At 33.1% G+C, this 21803-nt stretch overlaps 1 protein-coding gene and 1 long non-coding RNA gene across 5 annotated transcripts in view; both read right to left on the minus strand.

Moving 5' to 3' along the window:
• Nucleotides 1-3198, minus strand: part of LOC116021484 — an 11462-nt gene extending 8264 nt beyond the window's left edge. For all 4 annotated transcript variants that reach the window (XR_004099017.1, XR_004099015.1, XR_004099016.1 and 1 more), the window contains exon 1: nucleotides 2911-3198. This is a non-coding gene — a long non-coding RNA (uncharacterized LOC116021484). The remainder of the gene's footprint in view (nucleotides 1-2910) is intronic.
• A 14122-nt stretch (nucleotides 3199-17320) lies between these two features.
• Nucleotides 17321-20693, minus strand: LOC115996364 (gibberellin 2-beta-dioxygenase). Its single transcript, XM_031235572.1, has 3 exons — nucleotides 20231-20693; nucleotides 18698-19040; nucleotides 17321-17689 (listed from the first exon to the last, which is right to left on the minus strand). Exons 1-3 carry the CDS (start codon nucleotides 20632-20634, stop codon nucleotides 17432-17434), a joined length of 1005 nt encoding a protein of 334 aa, XP_031091432.1. The 5' UTR covers nucleotides 20635-20693; the 3' UTR covers nucleotides 17321-17431.
• Between the last annotated feature and the right edge of the window lie 1110 nt (nucleotides 20694-21803).

The raw sequence follows: 21803 nt of genomic DNA on the forward strand, positions 1-21803 counted from the left end.
CTGGAGCATATATCTCTTCTTCAAGATCTCCATGAAGAAAAAGCCGTTTCACATCTAGCTGCTCTAGATGTTGTTAGGAACATCATGTAATAGGTTTTGATGATACCAACTGTTAAGTAAGAATCCCCAAGTCTCGATACATAGGCAAAAACAATGTAAGTTCGATAAGTAAAACTAAGAGCGAAAATACAACCGGGTAATTTGAGCTCAACTCGGGAAATATTTAAGCTTAAGGTAAACTTGTTTGAACAACTTAGAAGTTTTCGTGTTGTAAGCAAACAGATAGATCAGAAGCAGGCACGAGACAACTCTGGAGGAATAAGGGTCTACGAGACATCAACTAAGTCTCGAGACACAAGCCAAGTTCGAGAGGTAAGGACCTCTCGATATACCTATCGAGTTCGAGACGTAAAGAATATTCGAGAGATAGACCTCTCGATACATGGGATTGAAACATCAAGTGGTCGAGACATCTTTATGGTCTCGATAAACCGGCACTTCTCCAAGAGGCTGAATGTTAGTCAACATGTGCAGATAAAATACTCTAAGTTTGGAGAAGAAGAATATCATGGAGATAAAATATTGAAGAGGTGCTGAGCGGAGGTTTCAAAATGGACGGAAGTGGATGACACGTCAGACCTCCACCACAAACGGTCAAGAAGTGCACCAATCCTGAAGTGGTCAGATTCCCCAAACAAGGAATGATGGGAACATAAAAAGAGTAACTTTATCCAAAGAAGCAAGTGAAGCATGAACTCAAGAAAGTGGAATATGGAATATCACTACAAAACAAAAGGCTCAGTTACAAGACCACTACTCCATGAAAAATGCTGAAATTGTGCAAAGACCATGTTCGGCGTGGGAGACCAATTTCAAACGGAATAGTTTTCCCTCCAACGGAACTATTCTTCTACTCTCATATATAGGACGTAAAGACACAGAAGAACAAGGTTTGAGTGAAAGCCTGAAGGATTTGAAGACAAAGAGAATCAGAACTTGGTTTGCAGGTTGAACAAATCTCTGTACGGTTTAAAGCAGGCGCCAAGGTGTTGGTATAAGAGATTTGATTCCTTCATCATGTGCCTTGGATACAACAGACTGAATGCAGACCCTTGTGCATATTTCAAGAGGTTTGGAAAAGATAACTTTGTTATATTGCTGTTGTATGTAGATGACATGTTGGTCGCAGGCCCCAACAAAGATCACATTGATGAATTGAAGGCACAACTGGCTAGGGAATTCGAAATGAAGGACTTGGGACCAGCAAACAAGATTCTAGGGATGCAAATTCACCGAGACAGAGGTAATAGGAAGATTTGGCTTTCTCAAAAGAATTATTTAAAGAAAATCTTGTCAAGTTTCAGCATGCAAGATTGTAAGCCAATTTCTACCCCTCTTCCTATTAATCTCAAAGTATCCTCAAGTATGAGTCCTAGCAATGAAGAAGGGAGGATGGAGATGTCTCGAGTACCGTATGCATCAGCGGTGGGGAGTCTAATGTTCGCTATGATATGTACAAGACCAGACATTGCGCAAGCAGTGGGAGTAGTTAGTCGGTACATGGCGAATCCAGGCAGAGAGCATTGGAACTGTGTGAAGAGGATCCTAAGATACATCAAGGGGACCTCAGATGTTGCATTATGTTATGGAGGATCAGACTTTATTATCAACGGGTATGTGGATTCTGATTATGCAGGGGATTTGGATAAAAGTAAATCTACGACAGGATATGTGTTCAAAGTTGCTGGTGGAGCTGTAAGCTGGGTTTCAAAACTGCAAGCAGTTGTGGCTACGTCAACAACAGAAGCAGAATACGTAGCAGCTACACAAGCCAGTAAAGAAGCAATTTGGTTGAAAATGCTATTGGAGGAGCTCGGGCACAAACAAGAGTTTGTCTCTTTGTTTTGTGACAGTCAGAGTGCCTTGCATCTAGCAAGGAATCCTGCATTTCATTCAAGGACGAAACACATACGAGTGCAGTACCATTTCATCCGAGAGAAGGTGGAAGAAGGGACAGTAGATTTGCAGAAAATCCATACCACGGACAACGTAGCAGATTTCCTAACAAAGGTAATCAATGTTGATAAGTTTACTTGGTGTCGATCTTCCTGTGGCCTGATAGAGATGTAAGCGACATGGAAAGTGCAAGGTAGAAAGAATGGTGTGAAGATATGATTGTTACAATCTAATCTTCAAGTGGGAGATTGTCGGCAAATGGAGTTAGGCAACATCCATGCAGCAGCCAAATTAGGAAGTTGCCAACTTTGAACAAGAATGTTAGGTAGCCAAACTTTGTTGAACAAAATATTTATTGTTTGGTCCTTACATTTTAGGCTAATTACAAAATGACCCCAAATCTACAACTATAAATAGGGAGGTCATTTTGTCATTCTAGTCATCCCAAATCATTCTATTCTTCCCTCATATACTAGAGATATTAGAGAGTTTGTTGAGTGTATTTCTCCTTTCTAGCAAGAGAGAATTATCCTTGTTTTCTCCTTGTTAGTTAGAGAGTGGTTGTAACTCCTATTTTCTCATAGTGAAATTCTTCTACCCTTGCCCGTGGTTTTTACCCTAATTTGTTTAGGGGTTTTCCACGTAAAATCTGTGCCTCATTTATTTTTCTTTCTCAAATTATTGTTGCAATCTGATCTATCCCACTTCCGCGGGCGCAACATAGGGTTCTGAAAGAGAAGGCCTCTAGTACACCAAAAAGTTCCAAAATCAAAGAACACATAGACAACGCTATCACATCACAAAAATCTAAATATAACAGATAAATGTGAAAAAACAAGGCATCTGTAACTTCCTGCAATCTTTGCACCAATCTTTCACAAATAAAAAATTTTAAATGAAAACTGAAATTAAAATATAAACGCATATGTATAAAAGTATGTATAACGTACATACCTGTGCGAACCGCGACCGGCGAGGGCAGTTTGCGAAGGCGACCGAAGACACGACGGCAAAGGGCGGGCGGCCTGCCCGAACGGCGACCGGCGAGGGCGGTGTGCGAAAGCGACCGAAGACACGACGGCGAAGGACGGGCGGCCTGCGCGAACGGCGACTAGAGACCTTTCTGCGAGGCTGTGCGACGGTGGCGACCGAAGATAGAAGAAGGCGAAGGGCGGAGAGGGGTGCGATCGGCGATCTTGAAGCGGAGGAGGAAAGGAATAAGAACGAGAGTCGAGAGAGCGTCAGTCAAGTCTAGTCTATTTAATTCGGGCTGAGATAATAAGAAAGCTGCCGGAAAGGAAGGTTCCGACTTCGACTCCCTCAACGGCTAGATTCAGAGTTTAAATTTTATTTTTCTTTTATTTAAATTTCCCATAGCCAATGTTTTTGTTTAAAACTAATTTTTTATTTTTTTAAATTTTCTTTCAAACAATTAACCAGAATTCCATTGGAGGAAGAGAATTATAAAGTAAAATAATGGCAAGGAAGGAAATAATGTGAGAATAAAGTGGAATTTAATTTTAGTGTTTGATTTGTAGTAATAAAATTTTTGAGAATTTTAATTGACACAATTTTTTTTTAAAAAAAACATATTTAAATATCACTAATCTACTATCTATCGAATAAGATAGACTATAATTATTTTTCATGCAAATACTTAGTTAAATATTAAGTTTTATAAACCCACATCTAAAAAAATCATAAAAATAACAGTTTACAATCTTTTTTTTTTTTGAAAAACAGTTTACAATCTAATTAAATAATAGTAAAATGCAATAAAATCCCCCATAGGTGACAAAATGATAACACCAAAAGTACCTTCCCCCGGAATTAGGATCGTATTCACCAGCATCCACGTAGCAGCGAACCACCGGTGGATCAGAGTCAGAAGTGTGTGAAATGTTTGTTTGCCCTTTGCTCAATTGCTCAACTCCACTCATGGCGGAAACTATGGCTTGCAAGGAGGCTCTCACCCGGCTAAGTGATCAGGATGTGGCCAACGTTTGTTTGTACTCGGATTGTTCTATCCTATGCCACAGTCTAGCGTCCTCGGAGTCTAACTATAGGTCTTACGTTGGCATCATCTTTAGTGACTGTAGGAATCTTATGAGTAGTTTTGTCTCTTGCTCTTCTCATTATGTTCAGCGGTCTATAAATTTTCTAGTTCATTCTTTAGCTACAGCTACATATTCTCAAGCTAACAATCTGTATTGGGGCTCTGTCCCTCCTCATTTTATTTCTTCTTTGCTATAAATTATCTTTTGGTTTAGTTTTCAAAAAAGTAATAGTAAAATGTTAATTTTTTTAAACTTTGCATCCAAAAAACATCATAGAAAGGGTTCATCACGCTATGATCGAGAGAGGTCAAACATTAATTTTAAGTTTAAAAAAAGATGAGTATCTCTATCTCAAGGTTATCTTTTTTTTCTTCATAAAAGTCATGTAATTGAAATACCAATTGGGGAGGGGGGCATGGGTAAATTATTATGTGGAATATGGTTCATAGTGTTGTATGGACCATAAAAAAAATTTAATATACTAAAATTACATTATTTGTATACTGAATTTTACATTATACAAAATAATGTACTTTTACTACTTAAATAATTTACTTTCCCCAAACACAAGATACATTTTTAATTTACTAAAGTATATTATTCGTGTACTAAATGTACACTATTTGATAGTATACAAAATAATTTACTTTCAGTATTCTAATATTTGTAGTCCATCCAATAATGATTGGGCGCATGATATTCTATTTAGAATGTCAAAATGGGCCGAAACCCACAAATTAAGACCTAACTCGCGAAAATATGGTCCTCACGGGCTTAGGCCATGTGGATTGACGGGTTACACGAGTTAACCCGCGGGCTACCAATAGATATGTGTGCGCGCGCAAAAAAAAAAAAGTGATTTTAGTATATGAATGCATTGGGGACCTCAAGATATATAATCTATAATGGCAAAATAATTGGTCCTTAAATGCTTCATTGTGGCCTAATTCCTGACCCAATAAGGGGGCCCAAATTTGAAGCTATCATATAAGTGGATTAGAGCATATCATGTTCTATTGGGCCTAGATCCAATACGTAATTGGGCCTGCAACTGGGAAATTTTTTTTGTGCACAATGAGCCCATGAAGTCATGAATCAATAATATCGGGAACTATAATCTACATTGCAAGGTGGAACATGGACATACAAGTTCATTTTCGTATATTGAAGTTTCATTTTCAAATTTCAGTGTACCCCAAATTTATTTTACTATCTAAAAATGAATGTATTGTATATTAAAAATAAACATTTATCAATGATTCATTTTGCAATGCGAGCTCTTGTTCATGGTCCGCAGTATAATTTGCCGTCATGAACGGGTAATCTCTCTTAGTCTTGTTGGCTTCTCCGTTTGGTTGGCGAAGAAAGAATAAGGTTTCTTACGGAGAAAATTACAGAAGAAATAAAATAGTAATAAGCCAATAATGTTGTAGCCCAATGTAATAGCCTCATATGTATAAAAAAAAATTTATGAGAGATTTAGAGATTAATTTCTTTTTATATGGTAAAAATAGTAACAATATTCCATTAATCGATTAAAAAAATGAATATATAATAAATGGTATTTCAACAATAAGGGTTTGATTGATTGTTTAAAAAGAAAATTTTAATCAATTGATACATAAATTGAGTTTAATAAAAAGGCAATAAATATTTTGTTCTTAATTTTATATTTTTGATTTATGTAAAAGAGAATCTAAATTAAATTATCAAATATGACTCCTATTATTATTATTATTATTATTATTATTATTATTATTATTATTACTATTACTATTACTATTACTATTACTATTAGACCATCCCCAATAGTGGGAATTGGCACAATGTTTAAGAAATAAAATCCCAACACTAATTTTGTTAACAAATGGGATGGTGAAAATTAAGCAAGATATTTCTCCTGAAGAAGGAGATTTTGTCAGCTCAAAATGGGACCCACCAAAGGAGTGCATAACTGCGCCCCATGTGCGTGGGGCGCAGAAACGCGTCCAGGCGGGCGCGTGCAGTTTTTTTTTTTTTTTTTTAATTTTTCTTTTGTCAGTTTTTATTTTATTTTATTTTTTCTTCCACCTCATTTTCTCTTTCCTAATCACACTTACAAAATCTCTTCAAAAACTATACCAAATTTCTAACTATTGGAGAATGCCGTACTACATGGAAGGGGAACACCTATTTACATCAAATCAGTGTGCAGCTGCCTCCATATTGGGAATGACTCTTATTAGTTACATAGTTACACCTCCCTCCTTAATTTATCTCCTTATATGACATTATTTCACTAGTTTTTTTTTTGTCGTTGTTTTTTTATTTGATTAATTAGTAAATTTTGTTTGTTAACAAAAATAGATTTGTTTTTTTTTAATTCATTGTGGGTCAGCGGATTTATAACTACTAATAAATACAAAAAAAGTTATTGCTGCATTAGTTGGTAAATAGAAGAAAGTAACATGTTTCTTCTCTCAAAAGGTTGAATTTTCAACCCCAAGGATTAACTTAACTGAACAAAGAGGCTAGACATTTGCTCACTGCGCACGAAAAGTCCCCCTCACTTTGAGAGGTTGCTTGCGCACTAGAAGTCCCCCTCACTTTGAGAGGTTGCTCTCACACTGCCGCTAGTGATACTTGATCCCTAATCTCTTCTCCCAAACTCCACCCTTGTGACCAGTTAAAGATGCTCATGTGGGTAGAAAGTAACATTTTTATGATTTCATTCAATAAATAGGAGTGTATTGAGCATTATATGTGTGTGTGTGTGTGTTTATAACAATAATAAGAATTTTTGGATGCAACTCATTCTACGTTGGTTGGTCGGACAATTGGCTTAATTAGCAAATTGGACTCTCCATGAGAGCTGTCGATTGTTCTTCTTAATTTGAGGTGATCAATTATGAGCAATTTAAAAGTTAAAATTATTTACCTTCTTGTGAACTTTTACCGGCTAAAGTTACAAAACGAACTTCATCCAAAAAACATCTTCGAATAACAAAAGAATTTTATTGTCACATCTTTGAATTTGATATTAGAGTTATATACATGCTAAAAATTAAGGGTTTGATTCCTCTCATAAAGTTGTGTCATTTTTGAGTGCGATCATTATCATGTATACATTCTAAAAGCTTGCACTCATGCACTTATGGAATTTTGGGACTCAAACTCAAATCAACACACAACACTGCCTCCTCTTTCTCCACTCCTAGATTACCTTGTTAGAGTCAAAGATATTTTGGTCCCACAACACCAACACCATAAAGATGAAGAGAGGTTGAACAACAATTACAACCTAGCTAGCTACCTACATACCTTAAAATAACCACTGGTTGTCTCCTTAGCTTTCTCCTTTTCCTTTTTGTGTTTTCACATTTTATTGATTTCATCATTCATCTTTTAATTTGGTCATCACTTTACGCTACATTTCGATGTAATTCAAACTTTTTAGAATATCAAAATCTTGGTGTAATTCAAACTTTTTAGAATATCAAAATCATGAATTTTAAGAATTTAGATATCATGTCTTTTAACAAATAATCACATTGGCGCCCACCATTTTACTTCTTTAAAGCATGAGGCGGCCGTGAAAGATACCAACCACCATTATGTTTAGGTCTTTGATATTCATGTTACTGCCTGTGGGGAAGATCTTTAATATTATATGATTTTTGATATTCTATGATTTTATACGACGAATTGAACAATTTTAAATGACTTTTTTTTTAAATAATTTTGAGTAATAATGATTAATTAATTACAATCTAACGAAGATAACAGAACACACACACATATATATAAGGCTGTCTAATTCATCTTATATGTCATGTCTGAAAATAATACACGTGGAAGCTTAGTTAGTGTCAAATCAACGATTAAATGTTAAATATGTAAAAATTGAATTCAATTGCACTTTTTTCAGTTAGATGAGTCAATTACACTATTTGATCGACATTGGCAGTGAATTTTACATTTTTTTCGTAAAAGAAAAACCTTTGCCCACTTTTAGTTAGGAATTAGTTGCACTTCACATACCTATACTATATTCTGTTAATTTGCACATTATCCATCAAAAATTTTGAATACAGAATATATGCATATCTTCGTAGGTCAACAAACAATATTCCAAGATGGTGACATTAATGGCAAACGTCAACAAACAATATTCCAAGATGGTGACATTAATGGCAAACTGGAGGTCATGAGTAGCTCTCAATGAGATCATATATATATATATATATATATATATAGACACACACACACTGTAATATATATATATATATATATATATAGACACACACACACTGTACTGCATGAGTGAATTAAGTAAGAACAGAAGAAAAATGGTGGAAAAAAGAGAATATGCAGGCAGTGACTTCATGGATAAGATATATATCTATCAAACATTTAAAAGTCTACAAGTAAACGCATAAAAAAATTCCAAAAGTTACAAAGCCCACTGTCATGTGAATCAAATCTCAAAAGATGGATTTGATATTTTCTCATCAATTGAATTTCTGGAAAAATGTTTATAGAGAATATATTTGATGGGAGTAACTTTACTAGGAAAATTAATTAGTATGTTTGGTGTTATTCTAGAAATATAACCCGAAAAATTAATTAACACGTTTGGTTAGTTTAAACTTTTCCATTTTTTTTTGAGTACTCCCACTCCTATCATCTATGTGGGAGTGTTAATCGGGACACCGGATGCCACTTGACCACAAGGTCTTTGGCTCCAATTTTTTTTTTTTAAATCTCTAATATATCCTTGCTATATAAGAAATTTTTAACATGACATTGTGACATATCCTTGCTATATAAGAAATTTTTAACATGACATTGTGACACCAAAAATGATAAATATATAATAATTGAATAAAATTAGTAGATTCTCAGTAGGTAAGGAAAAAGAATCACACCCCCTTAGGTGGGATTTACTTTCCTTGATATCATGGAATGTGATTTCCATTGATATAAACTTTCCTAAGTATTCTAGAAATATAACCTGAAAAATTAATTAACACGTTTGGTTAGTTTAAACTTTTCCATTTTTTTTGAGTACTCCCACTCCTATCATCTATGTGGGAGTGTTAATCGGGACACCGGATGCCACTTGACCACAAGGTATTTGGCTCCAATTTTTTTTTTTTAAATCTCTAATATATCCTTGCTATATAAGAAATTTTTAACATGACATTGTGACACCGAAAATGATAAATATATAATAATTGAATAAAATTAGTAGATTCTCAGTAGGTCAGGAAAAAGAATCACACCCCCTTAGGTGAGATTTACTTTCCTTGATATCATGGAATGTGGATATCCTTGCTATATAAGAAATTTTTAACATGACATTGTGACATATCCTTGCTATATAAGAAATTTTTAACATGACATTGTGACACCAAAAATGATAAATATATAATAATTGAATAAAATTAGTAGATTCTCAGTAGGTCAGGAAAAAGAATCACACACCCTTAGGTGGGATTTACTTTCCTTGATATCATGGAATGTGATTTCCATTGATATAAACTTTCCTAAGTCATACAATTCTATTAGAATGCAGTATCTGTATTGCCTCCACTGAGGCTTGAACCCACCACCTCCGATACAAAAGGAAGGGTTTGATGCCACTAGACCACAAGTTCCTTGGTTTGCTTGTGCATCTTATAAACCAAGATTCAGTATATGTAATGACCCTAGCTAAAAGATGCATTTGTCATACACATATCTTACAATCCATATGTTATTTATTTGATTGGATCAATCAGGTTCACAAGACCGAGGTCCAAATTGATTAAAAATATTTGTCAGGTGTCTGTTTAAGGCTGAATAAGACCACTCACATCCCAACAATGAGATGGGATCGCAATCTGATGTGGCACTGCTACTTCATTTTATTTATTTTTTTTAAATGTCCATTTTGTCTTGAAAAAGCTTACAAATTTTGTAAGCCTTTCAAGTATACCATTGTGGCATTGTTAGCTAATATTACAATCGTATGTATATCATTAACCAGGTTCATGTATATTGCGGCCATTATGAAACTTGATCCAAAATTATGTGTCTGTAATTAATCCATTATGCATTTTTAGTTAACAGTTTCTGAATCTAGAAATAAATTGAAGACACATAATATGGTATTACAGACACATAACATGATAATTATAAAAACATAAATTGTTAACTGAAGGTGGTATAAAATATGTTAACTGCAGACACATAAGATAGTGTTATCATGTTATGTGTCTGTAATTAACATATTATGTACCTGCAGCTAACAGTTTATGTGTCGTCTATAATTACCACGTTATGTGCCTTCAATTTGTTTACAAGTACAGAAAATATTAACTTTAGGTACAGAATATGTCAACTGTAGACACATAATCTGAAGATTATTTTTTTTATCAGGGTCTACAATGAAAAATAAACCCTTGTCCATGATATAATTTGCCCTAATGTCAAGCCTCCCTCGTCCTTTGGCAAGTTGAGGCCCATATATATATATATGTGTGTGTGTGTGTGTGTGTGTGTGTGTGTGTGTGTGTGTGTGTGTGTGTGTGTGTGTGTGTATCTGTGTGTGTGCGCTCGCGCGCGCGTGTGTATAAGGTATTATTATTATTACTCCGTATTATTATTATCATTGTTGTTGTTGTTGATACTGATCTTGTTATAGTTATTTTAAAGTAAATTGGAATTGCATGAGGTAAGGAAAATAATGACGAATATTGTAATTGTAATGATATAACACTTAAAAGTGGTATGAAGTAGCTCTTCCAATTTGTAGGTCATAAGTTCGAATTTCATTGAAGGCGATATTGGCTCTTTGTGCTTCAGTAGGTTAAGTTTTTCTGGGACAAATTTTACCTCTATAACCAGTTAAGCTATCTATATGCACGTAACAATAGCTTAGGAATCCCCTAATGTGGGCCACAAGACTCCAATTGAGTAATTGGATTTGGTATCTGTTAACAAATCTTGACTGAAGTTATTTTGAATTCAGTTTTTCATCATAATATTAAGTTTAGTACTAAATATATATAATTTATATATATAGAAACTATATTAAAAATTTTATAAAACACAAAAGATTAAATTTAATAATGATTAAAGAATGCTAAAGAAAATAAGCAAAGAAGATATACTTAATTTGATCAATGAATAGTAAACATAACAAGTAAAATGATATAGAGATAGTAATTCTTTATTCTTCAACACTAGTTACATTATATTAGGGACAAAACATAACTTTATAATAGAGTTTATTATCGAAATGATCCCTCAACTATTGCGAAATTACTAATTTGGTCCTCGACAATTTTTTGTGCCCAATTAAGTCCATCGACTTTGAAAATTTTAACCAATTTGGTTCTCCATTTGTTTTGCCGTTAAACATCCGTTAAATCGGAACCAAATTGGTAATTTTGCTATAGTTAAGAGACCATTTCAGTGAAAATTTAATTATCAATTTGGTCCCTTGACTATAGCAAAATTACCAATTTGGTCCCGATTTAACGGATATTTAACGGCAAAATAAACAGAGGACCAAATTAGTTAAAATTTTCAAAGTTGAGAGACTTAATTGGACACAAAAAATTATAAATGACCAAAAATTGATAATTTCGCAATAGTCGAGGGACCATTTCAGTAATAAACTCTTTATAATATAATTATATATAACTTTGATTGAAAATTCCTCGATTCTCCAACCAAGCACACCACATTAGATGTAATTCTAACACTCTAATTGTTAGGGTTCGAGATTATGTCTTGCTTTATCCACAATTTATTATCAATATGAACCAATTGATGAGGTACCCCATGCGACTGAACGTAACCTTGATAACTTTGCTAGACGCATTTCCCATCAACGGGTCATCCATCTTCAAAAAAAAAATCAACTGGTCATCCTGGACCACCGGGCCTATAGCTTTGGCTCACGGATTCCTTGGATCAACATGTCAACCTTGTACATACAGTGTCATGCTAGGTAACATCACATCGTGTACTATGGTCTATTTGTGAATTATATTAGTGATTAACTACTCCGTATTAATTAATTGATTTGATCATTTAAATGTATTAATTATTTGTGCAAATAACGTAATTAACTCGACTAATTAGACCCATAAAAAATATAATGCATGTTGACGATATCACATAAAAATTATTCTTTTATTAATTTGCATAGGTATAAACGGTCAAACTTGTGTACAACAAATGAATTATTTACTTTATAATATGCAATTATGGTTTACATTAATTGAAATAATTTTTATTTTTAATAAACTAAAAATCACACAAGTGAATTATTTACTTTATAATATGCTATTATGGTTTACATTAATTGAACTAATTTTTATTTTTAATAAACTAAAAATGCTCAACTTTTTGAGTACTATGTATTGACTCTGTTACAATGTAGTATCTGTTCATAACTACTTTCTCAACCTACTGAAGCACAAAGAGTCAACATCACCTCCACTGAGCTTCAAACCCACACCTTTTACTAGACTAGAAGGTTTTGGCAAAAAAGTACTTAACTTTAATTCTACTAATAACGTTTGATTTAAATAAATTGAAAGTATTTCATTGAATTGAATGTCTCCATATTTCACCATGTCCACAAGTACAGTTCACTCCAAACACAACAAATAAACACTTTCATGGCAAGTGCAACTCGATGAACTTGATGTCCTCACTAAGCTTCATATTGGTCTCTCAACTTCCAATCACCTCAAGTCTAACCCTAAAAGATTCCACATTGCTATTACTAACCACTAGTTAAAAGTGATCAATAATACTAATCATCAACAAAAACTATCAAAAAATTTGGACACAATTAAATAACTGACATCTTGAATTATCGACAATTGGTAGTTATATATAAAAAAATCTATGGTTGCCAATTTTTTTTAGTAACCATGGCCATTGTAGCAGGTAGAAACTAAAACATGGTTATGTCATCAAACACAAATATTTTTTAGGTTTCAAGCATAAGCCAGAAAAATAATAGGAGTTGCTTATTAGAAATCTAGCTAGCCTAGGTTTCTACAAGAAAAACCTCAATTCACACTTCTTTGAGAAACTCATATATATATATATATATATATATATATATATATATATATATATAAAGTAACTTTCTATCATTCCACAAAAACTAGGTAAAACTAAATAAATAAATAAATAACTAAAATTTTGTTTGTCAAAGTTTCTAACTTGAAAATTTTTCAAATTTTATTAATGGGTGTCAAAAATTTCTAACGACTTTGGTGGTAAACAAAATTAATTTTTTACCAAAGTAAAGATACCACCTATGGTGGTTGAAAAACATGAAAATTTCATCCACTTCGAAAACAAATTGATAATAAAATAAAATAAAAAATTCCAGCAGTGCATTTAGCAATCACATATTCAAGCGTCTTTCTTAAATTTAACAAGAGAACTACTTTGGGTTTTTGCGGAAAAATCCTAATTTGAGTTTTTTAAGAAACTCAAAAAAAAAAAAATTTATCATTTGAAAAGACAGGGTACAATTAATAAAATAAATTCCATTCGCCAAAGTTTCCAACATTAACTAATTTTCAAATTTTAAATTGGTGGCAAATTTTTTTTGGATGATTTTGGTTGATGGGGAGTACTCCTTACTCATACACGTCGGCATGTGCTCGATATACGCCGTATCAAAAGTGCCCTTAGCTTCCCCGTGCATGCGATGAGACGCGTGGGCAACATGCCGAGGTCCCAGCATGTGCCACCTTCAGCCCTCTATAAAAAGCGCATTTAATGTCTTTAGGAGGGACTTTGGGGGCAGACTAAAAAGATACTCAAGCTCGGAAACGTCCAACTCAGTGTCTAACTACTCGAGCCTGTATATTTACATCGTGTATAATATTCTCACATGTATTTACCACATCATTGGTGATTGAAAACTAAGTTTATTTTATACATATCTTTTTCAATCACAGCCTATCCTAATCAAAATAATTAAAAATTCGCATTCACTTATTAAATGATCCAAAAAAAATCATCAAATAAGTGAGTTTTGAGTGGTCAACACAAACTCAAGCATCCTTCTTGAGTTTAGGCAGAGGAATATAATGGGTGGTTGTGTTAGGCAATTGAAGAAAGGGAATATGAAACCGGCCATCTAATGTTGGTTCATGATTGGCTTATGGAAGTGTTTTATTTTCTTCACCTTGCAATCTTGCACTGATATATTGCTTTTCATTTTTCAATACTACTTTTCGACTTTGGCTTACTTGTAGCTTTACCTTACCTTGAGCATTACCATTAGTTAGATTTATTTTATTTTATTTTTTTTTAACTTTCTGGCGATCTTTCTCTCAATCATTATATCATAAACCATGATCTACCTTGTAAAATGAACCACTAATATAAGATACATTTTTAATATATTAAAGGTTCATTTAATACATTAAAGATTAATTTTTGGATGGTTCATTAATGAACCTTCAATACATAATATAATTTCCCCCTATTCCTAGAGAAAGGAGAGATGAGAAGAAGTAGGCTGGGTAGCAAGGAGGGAAGTAGGGTCCTCGACCCCGCTCTTGATGTCACCCCTGTTCTCCGAATTTTTTTTCGTCTCCCCTCTTGTGGGGCGGAGACCAAAATTTCCAATCATGTTAGGCTTGAATTTTCACAACCATTCTGATGGATAAATACTACCCGAGTCTACCACGAGTCAGCCCCGGAGCGGAAATAGGGTGCCAACCCGGACCCACACGACTGGGCCGTATTGGGCCCAAGTTGACCCCTCGGGGTCGACTTGGCCAACCCCGGGGTCATCTTGGCCGAGCCCGGGGCTCGGCCACGGCCTCGGGTCCCGGTTTGACGCGGTCTTCCCGGCGCAAGACGCGATCCTATGCCGTTAGAGTGGTTCTCTCCGAGCGGTTGGGCCTAGGAATTAGTATAAAAACGTGTAACATGATCCTATTGAGACATCTTCATCTACTTTGTCCTAACGACATTCTTGTCCTATTATTACACGATCTTGTAATAGCTTAATCGTTTATTCAATACATACTCACCCCCGAGGTGTGCTTTAATCCATTACTTGTCATACCCCTATAATCTTATCGGGTTTAGTGATTCAGGCTACCTGGGTTAATTAAATCCATCACATTTCATGGATTATGGTCCACTTTACAAAGTAGACCACTAAAATAATGTTATTTTTAATATATTGAATTAATATTTATTTTTTAAAAAGTTCATTATTTGTGTATTCTTTGTTGTATCTCAAAATATTACATAATACAAGCAATTTTTCTAAGAAATGTGTCCACTGCAATAACTAAAATACAACACCTCAAATAATTGAGAACAAATACATGCCTCTATACAGAGAGACTAACAACCTACGAAGAATTGAAGAATCACACAACATTTTGTAATCTCACTAAAGTTGTTATTTAATTTGAATATCAAAATATATAACTCATTGTGATTTACTTTTTTCTTTACAATTTTTCTTGTAATGTTTTCCTTTGATTTTAAAATTGTTTAAAAGTTTTTATTTTTGTGTTTAAAGCAACTTGCAATATAACTCTTCTAGTATACAAATTTTATTAATTAATATTAAATTAAATAATGAAGCTTTTACAATACCTTTTATTACAAATATTTTCTGTTGAGAAAAACAAACAAGAAGCATTTTGTTACGTGCCACTTTTTTCTTATTTTCTCAATTTAGAGGTAGAAATCGAGCTTTCTTGGGGAACAAACTATACTATGCACTATGGACTACTGATAAATGGTCATTTTTAACATATTAAAAATTCATTATTAGTATATTGAAAGTTAATGTTTAGATAATATACTAAATAATGAATCTAAACACACTAAAAATAAACCCTTAAAAAATAACATTCAGTAAGTGGGAGACGGAGCCTGTAATTGACACTACAGTTCATTTCAAAAGATACTGCCTTACATTTGTTTTGATATTATCGAATGAAACTGTAGTTATATCGAAATGTAACTGTAGTTGTGTTGAAATGTAACTGCAGTGTATATGAACTGATACTGAATAACAGTTTCACATTTGTGTTTTATATTATCGAATGAAACTGTAGTTATATCGAAATGTAACTGTAGTTGTGTTGGAATGTAACTGCAGTGTATATGAATTGATACTGAATAACAGTTTCACATTTGTGATTTTATATTATCGAATGAAACTGTAGTTATATCGAAATGTAACTGTAGTTGTGTTGGAATGTAACTGCAGTGTATATGAATTGATACTGAATAACAGTTTCACATTTGTGATTTTATATTATCGAATGAAACTGTAGTTATATCGAAATGTAACTGTAGTTGTGTTGGAATGTAACTGCAGTGTATATGAATTGATACTGAATAACAGTTTCACATTTGTGATTTTATATTATCGAATGAAACTGTAGTTATATCGAAATGTAACTGTAGTTGTGTTGGAATGTAACTGCAGTGTATATGAATTGATACTGAATAACAGTTTCACATTTGTGATTTTATATTATCGAATGAAACTGTAGTTATATCGAAATGTAACTGTAGTTGTGTTGGAATGTAACTGCAGTGTATATGAATTGATACTGAATAACAGTTTCACATTTGTGATTTTATATTATCGAATGAAACTGTAGTTATATCGAGATGTAACTGTAGTTGTGTTGAAATGTAACTGCAGTGTATATGAACTGATACTGAATAACAGTTTCACATTTGTGTTTTATATTATCGAATGAAACTGTAGTTATATCGAAGTGTAACTGTAGTTGTGTTGAAATGTAACTGCAGTGTATATGAACTGATACTGAATAACAGTTTCACATTTGTGTTTTTATATTATCGAATGAAACTGTAGTTATATCGAAATGTAACTGTAGTTGTGTTGAAATGTAACTGCAGTGTATATGAACTGATACTGAATAACAGTTTCACATTTGTGTTTTTATATTATCGAATGAAACTGTAGTTATATCAAAATGTAACTGTAGTTGTGTTGAAATGTAACTGTAGTTGTGTTGAAATGTAACTGAAGTTGCGTTGAAATGTAACTGCAGTGTATATGAACTGAAAGTGAGTGGCGCGAATTCATCCGTCTGTTTTCATTAATCAAAACGACGTCGTTTTGATGCGCGGTCCACAATACATTGTAGACCACGGTCCACGATATAATTTGCTATCTAACTCCCGAGGTTATATGATCAAAAGTCAAAACACTTATTTCATTTTAAGAATATATATCGAGGAATAAAAGACATTAAAAAATTAGAAAGTAAACAATATAAATAATTGAATTGTAAACCCAAATTCCATAAATAAAATACACGCACATACATGATAGGATGATGAAAATATTTGAGTAAGTCTATAATTAATAAATTATTATGTGGAATATATATAGGGAGCTAGAGAGGAACTTGAATTTTCTTCTCAAAAATGCCAAGTCTGTTGTCACCCAACCTTGTCTTGTAAGCTGACTTCTTGTATTCAGACCATGTGAAGTCTGTGTACAAACTTTCTTCTCCTTCTTCCATCAAACAAGGCAAAGGTGCTATCTTTTCACTCAATGGGGGCCCTCCAAAGTATATCATTGACACTCTACCCTTCAAACTGTCAGCTATAACTCTGTGTCTTACACTCCTGAACCTCCCATTAGTCAGTACCTGCATGCATCTCACCAGTCACCACCAACAATTATTTTTTATCTATCCAATAATATATATATATATATATATATATATATATATATATATATATATATATATAGAATATATCATCAAATTGTATTACTGTTATGTTACTTTATATGCTTTCATTTTGCTTTCTCCTTTCCGCTTTTTTAATGGTCAACTTTCTTTGGTTTTTTAACTATACTTTTAGAATGTATAATTTTGAAAAAGTCCACAATATTTGGTGACACCGGTGTCATTTATATAAGTAGAAGTCAAAAGTTTTGAGTAATACAGTAAACTTAGAATATTTTGCTTACTCTTTATTTTAAAGTTATTATAAGAATATATAAGATAATAACGAATTCAACTCCTATATTTAGCCATTGGATTTTTAACAAAGTGATGCTTTTTATTCTTCCGTTAAGGGATTGGATTTGTTAATATTCTTTTTTATTGATGTTCAAAAATGTTACTCCATATTTAATAAGAGTTATTAATTAATGAAAATTTACTTCTTAACTTTCTATTTTTCCTAAATAGTACTTTAACTAGATCTACACTTTTAATGGACAAAAACACAGACCATCCACTAACCTTCGTTACATTAGTATTATTAATATTCGTTCTGTTATTAGTGTAATACAAGTCAATGATTTACATTTTTGTGTTTTTAGCTAAGTTAAAACCTTGTAGACAGCTCCTATTGAGAGACATCTCTATACTTAAATCAAGAAGGTTAATAGATAGCTTTTATTGAGAGACAAGCTTAGAACCTTGTAGTTACTTAACCAACTGTCTGACTAACTTTATTGGGATGACATTACCTGATTGATTGTTAGTAGTTTGGACATACAAGAATTGGTCTAGCTAGCTAGCTTGTGACTTATTCCAAGCACTCATGCACCCCCACAAGTAACATATACGTAGTATAATAAAACACTATAATTAATAAGGGTTGATTGAGACAATTAATTAATTAAAATGATTGAATGAATTTACCTGGAGGGAGTCACCAACGTCAATGAAAAAGGAGGATTGATCTGGTGGGACAGAGACCCATGTCCCATCTCTGAGAGCAATTTGCAGGCCTGTACTGTTGTTTGATCTCACAACAGATATCACTTGTGGGTCTGTGTGTTCTCCAAACCCTATCAACTTTTCTTCTTGTTGTGCAGGGGGGCATGGTGGATAGTGGTTCACTCTCAAACAACTATCACTCCTCTCATCCTTTATAAGCCTGCTCAGCACATTCCTTGGCTCAATCTTCAGCCCTTCAGCTATTAGTTCCAACACTTGGCAGCTCATCTTCCGAACTGCACCAACATACTCATGCACAACTTTCCTGCAAATGTTATATATTTATGCCCAAATTATATAAAGCAATTCAATATTATATGGGGAATTTCTAAGTCACTGATCCATTTGTACCGAGTACAACCACTTATGGTGTCTCGGGATATTATTATCTCATATTATTCATTACAATTCAAATAATTTACTATATTGTTTCATTTTTCCTGTCTTGTTTACTATTCTTTGTCTCATTTTTCATGCCTTGTTTACTATTTATTGATCAAACCAACTCTTTATTGTTACTTATTTTCTTTAGTAATTTTTAATTATTTTTAAATTTAATTTTTTGTGCGTTTAATAGTAATTTTAATGTAGTTTCTAAATATGTAAAATATATATATATTAATACTAAACTTAATATTATGAAAAGTTGAATTAAAAATAACTTAGCTTTTTTTTTTATTATAACAAAACTAGACCAAAAAAGTCAAAGGCCTTGTGGTCAAGCGGCATCCGGTGTACACTCCCATGTGGAAAGGAGTGGGTTCGAGCCTCAGTGGAGGCCTCTGTTGACTCTTTGTGTTACTACATTGTAACCGAGTCAGTAGTACTCAAAAAAAAAAAAAAAAACTAGACCAAAAAAAAATGGGACGGAAAGAATATAAATTAAGTTGTGCGGTACATATGGATACCTTAAAATTTCTCATTAAATATGTTTGTATTGATTTTAATTTTTTTATTGTGAAAAATGGCCGTTAATGAAAAGAAAAAAAAAAGGTGACGTCATAAAGCGAAAGAAAAAAATGTTTTCTTTTCCATTCTAAAATTATTAGAATTATTACAATGAATATAAGTCTAATTAATGATAAATGTTGAATATAATATATTTATACTTATAATATAGTATGAAACAAGCAAAAAGTTCTCAATTTGAATTTCTCATCTCACCCTAACAAATATTTGACTCACTCATGAAGGACACTAAATGTTAAAAATTCGTGCACTAAATGTTAAAAATGTATCAAAATTTTGAATATTTAACTATATATTATTTCTCTTATCTATACTTGCATAACAATTAATTTGCCATTTTGATGGCATGATTTTAGACTAGACTTTCCAAGCCATCTCCTAATCCTATCACTAGCTATAACTTTTGACCTAGATAAGCAATTGACCTGACATAAATTTTTAAAAAAGTAGCATACACATCATAAGCTCCAATTTTAGTAAACTTACCAAAAAAGCTGAGAGTTGCCAGGGAAGGTGAGAGAAGAATTCATGATGAGTTGAGGGTTGGCATTGAGGAGAAGGTATTCAACCCAACCCACATCTCCATTGGGGCCAATGCTCTTATTGCCATAGCCAAAGGGATTGGGAGGACCAGCTTGGTCCTTCTCATGCTGAGGCAACCCAAAGAACCTCACAGCCTCAGCCTCCAGTTTTGCCACAGCTTCAATGGGAACACCATGATTGTCAACCTTAAAGAATCCGAACTCCTGGCAAGCCTTAACTATGATGTTTTTTGCCTCAGGGTCAAGTAGGTCTACCACTGGAATCCCAGTGAAGTGGGTGGTGGTGGGTTTGCATGATGTGTTTATGTATGAGAAGTTTTCAAGAATGGGCTGAGACAAAACCACCATAACTACAAACTACTGAAAGTTGGGATGGGGAGCTTTGATTTGTGTGTGGGTTGTTGAGAGTACAGAGGGATTTTGAGGGAGTGGGCTGTGGTTGAATGGTGAGTTTAAATAGGGTGTGATGGGTGATATATGTGATGATGCAATTAAATTAAACCTAATTAATAAGTTTATTCATATGAACAATGATTATCACATTTTGATTGGTTTACTTTATTTTTCAAGCATCAATTATTGGAGGTCGGTTAAATTGCACACATGCATGCCTCAATTGCAAAGAATGTTTTTTTTTTAATATGTAAATACTAAAAAATAAAAAAGCTTTTTATGCTATATTATAAAGTCATGTTTGGTTCGTAGAAAAATAATTTTTTTTCTCAACAAATTTTTGAATGTGTAAATTCTCATGGTGGGTGGGAGAGTTTTTTCTTAGAATTTCAATTCGTAGAATAGGAAGAGATTGGGAAAAAAAAAATCTTTGGTAACTTATTATCAAGATCGCTTAATTACTATTACGCCAAATACTATAGTTAGTAGTAAATGTGTAATTTTATTTCCTTATACTTGTATAATAGTCAGAGTCACATTAGATGGTATGATACCAAACTTGGACTCCAAGCCTTTGCGAAAACACTTATACTAGTTTATTTATTTATTTATTTTTTTGGGAGCTTTCCACCAACCAATGCAAACAATGTAATATATATATATATATAAATCTTCATTTATTTCTTTGCCATCAAATTTAATTTCATTCCTTGTATTTTTTATTTTTTTTTTTGTGGGGAGGGAGGGGGTCGCTAGTGTTTCTATATATATATATACTTGTTTAGTGCAATCTCCCTCCAAGTACATGTCATCAGGATCAAATTAAGTGTTTATCATTACGTCAACAATTATAGTTAGTTGTGAAGACGCAACTTTATGTCATAATATTTATGTAGCAGCTAAACTACGTTTTAGTGACAAAATGCTAGATTTGTCTTTTTAAGCCTGGTGCGAACATGTATTCTATGTATCTTATCTATATCTGATCTATTTCTACCCAATAGTAAATTTTGGAGTGCATATATATTGGAGTAAATCTTTTTCTCCAATCTATGTTTCAACTCTAAGTTCTAAACTTGTAATTTTGACTTGTTCAAAATAGATGTTATTAACTATGTCCCTTC

This window comes from Ipomoea triloba, chromosome 1 (assembly GCF_003576645.1).
Source record: "Ipomoea triloba cultivar NCNSP0323 chromosome 1, ASM357664v1".
NCBI lineage: Eukaryota > Viridiplantae > Streptophyta > Magnoliopsida > Solanales > Convolvulaceae > Ipomoea > Ipomoea triloba.

Coding starts and splice junctions, on each gene's coding strand:
- LOC115996364 (XM_031235572.1), bottom strand. CDS start 20,634: ATGGTGGTTTTGTCTCAGCCCATTCTTGAAAACTTCTCATACATAAAC. Junction 19,041..20,230: donor GGCAACTCTCAGCTTTTTTG/GTAAGTTTACTA, acceptor TAACATTTGCAG/GAAAGTTGTGCATGAGTATG. Junction 17,690..18,697: donor ACGTTGGTGACTCCCTCCAG/GTAAATTCATTC, acceptor AGATGCATGCAG/GTACTGACTAATGGGAGGTT.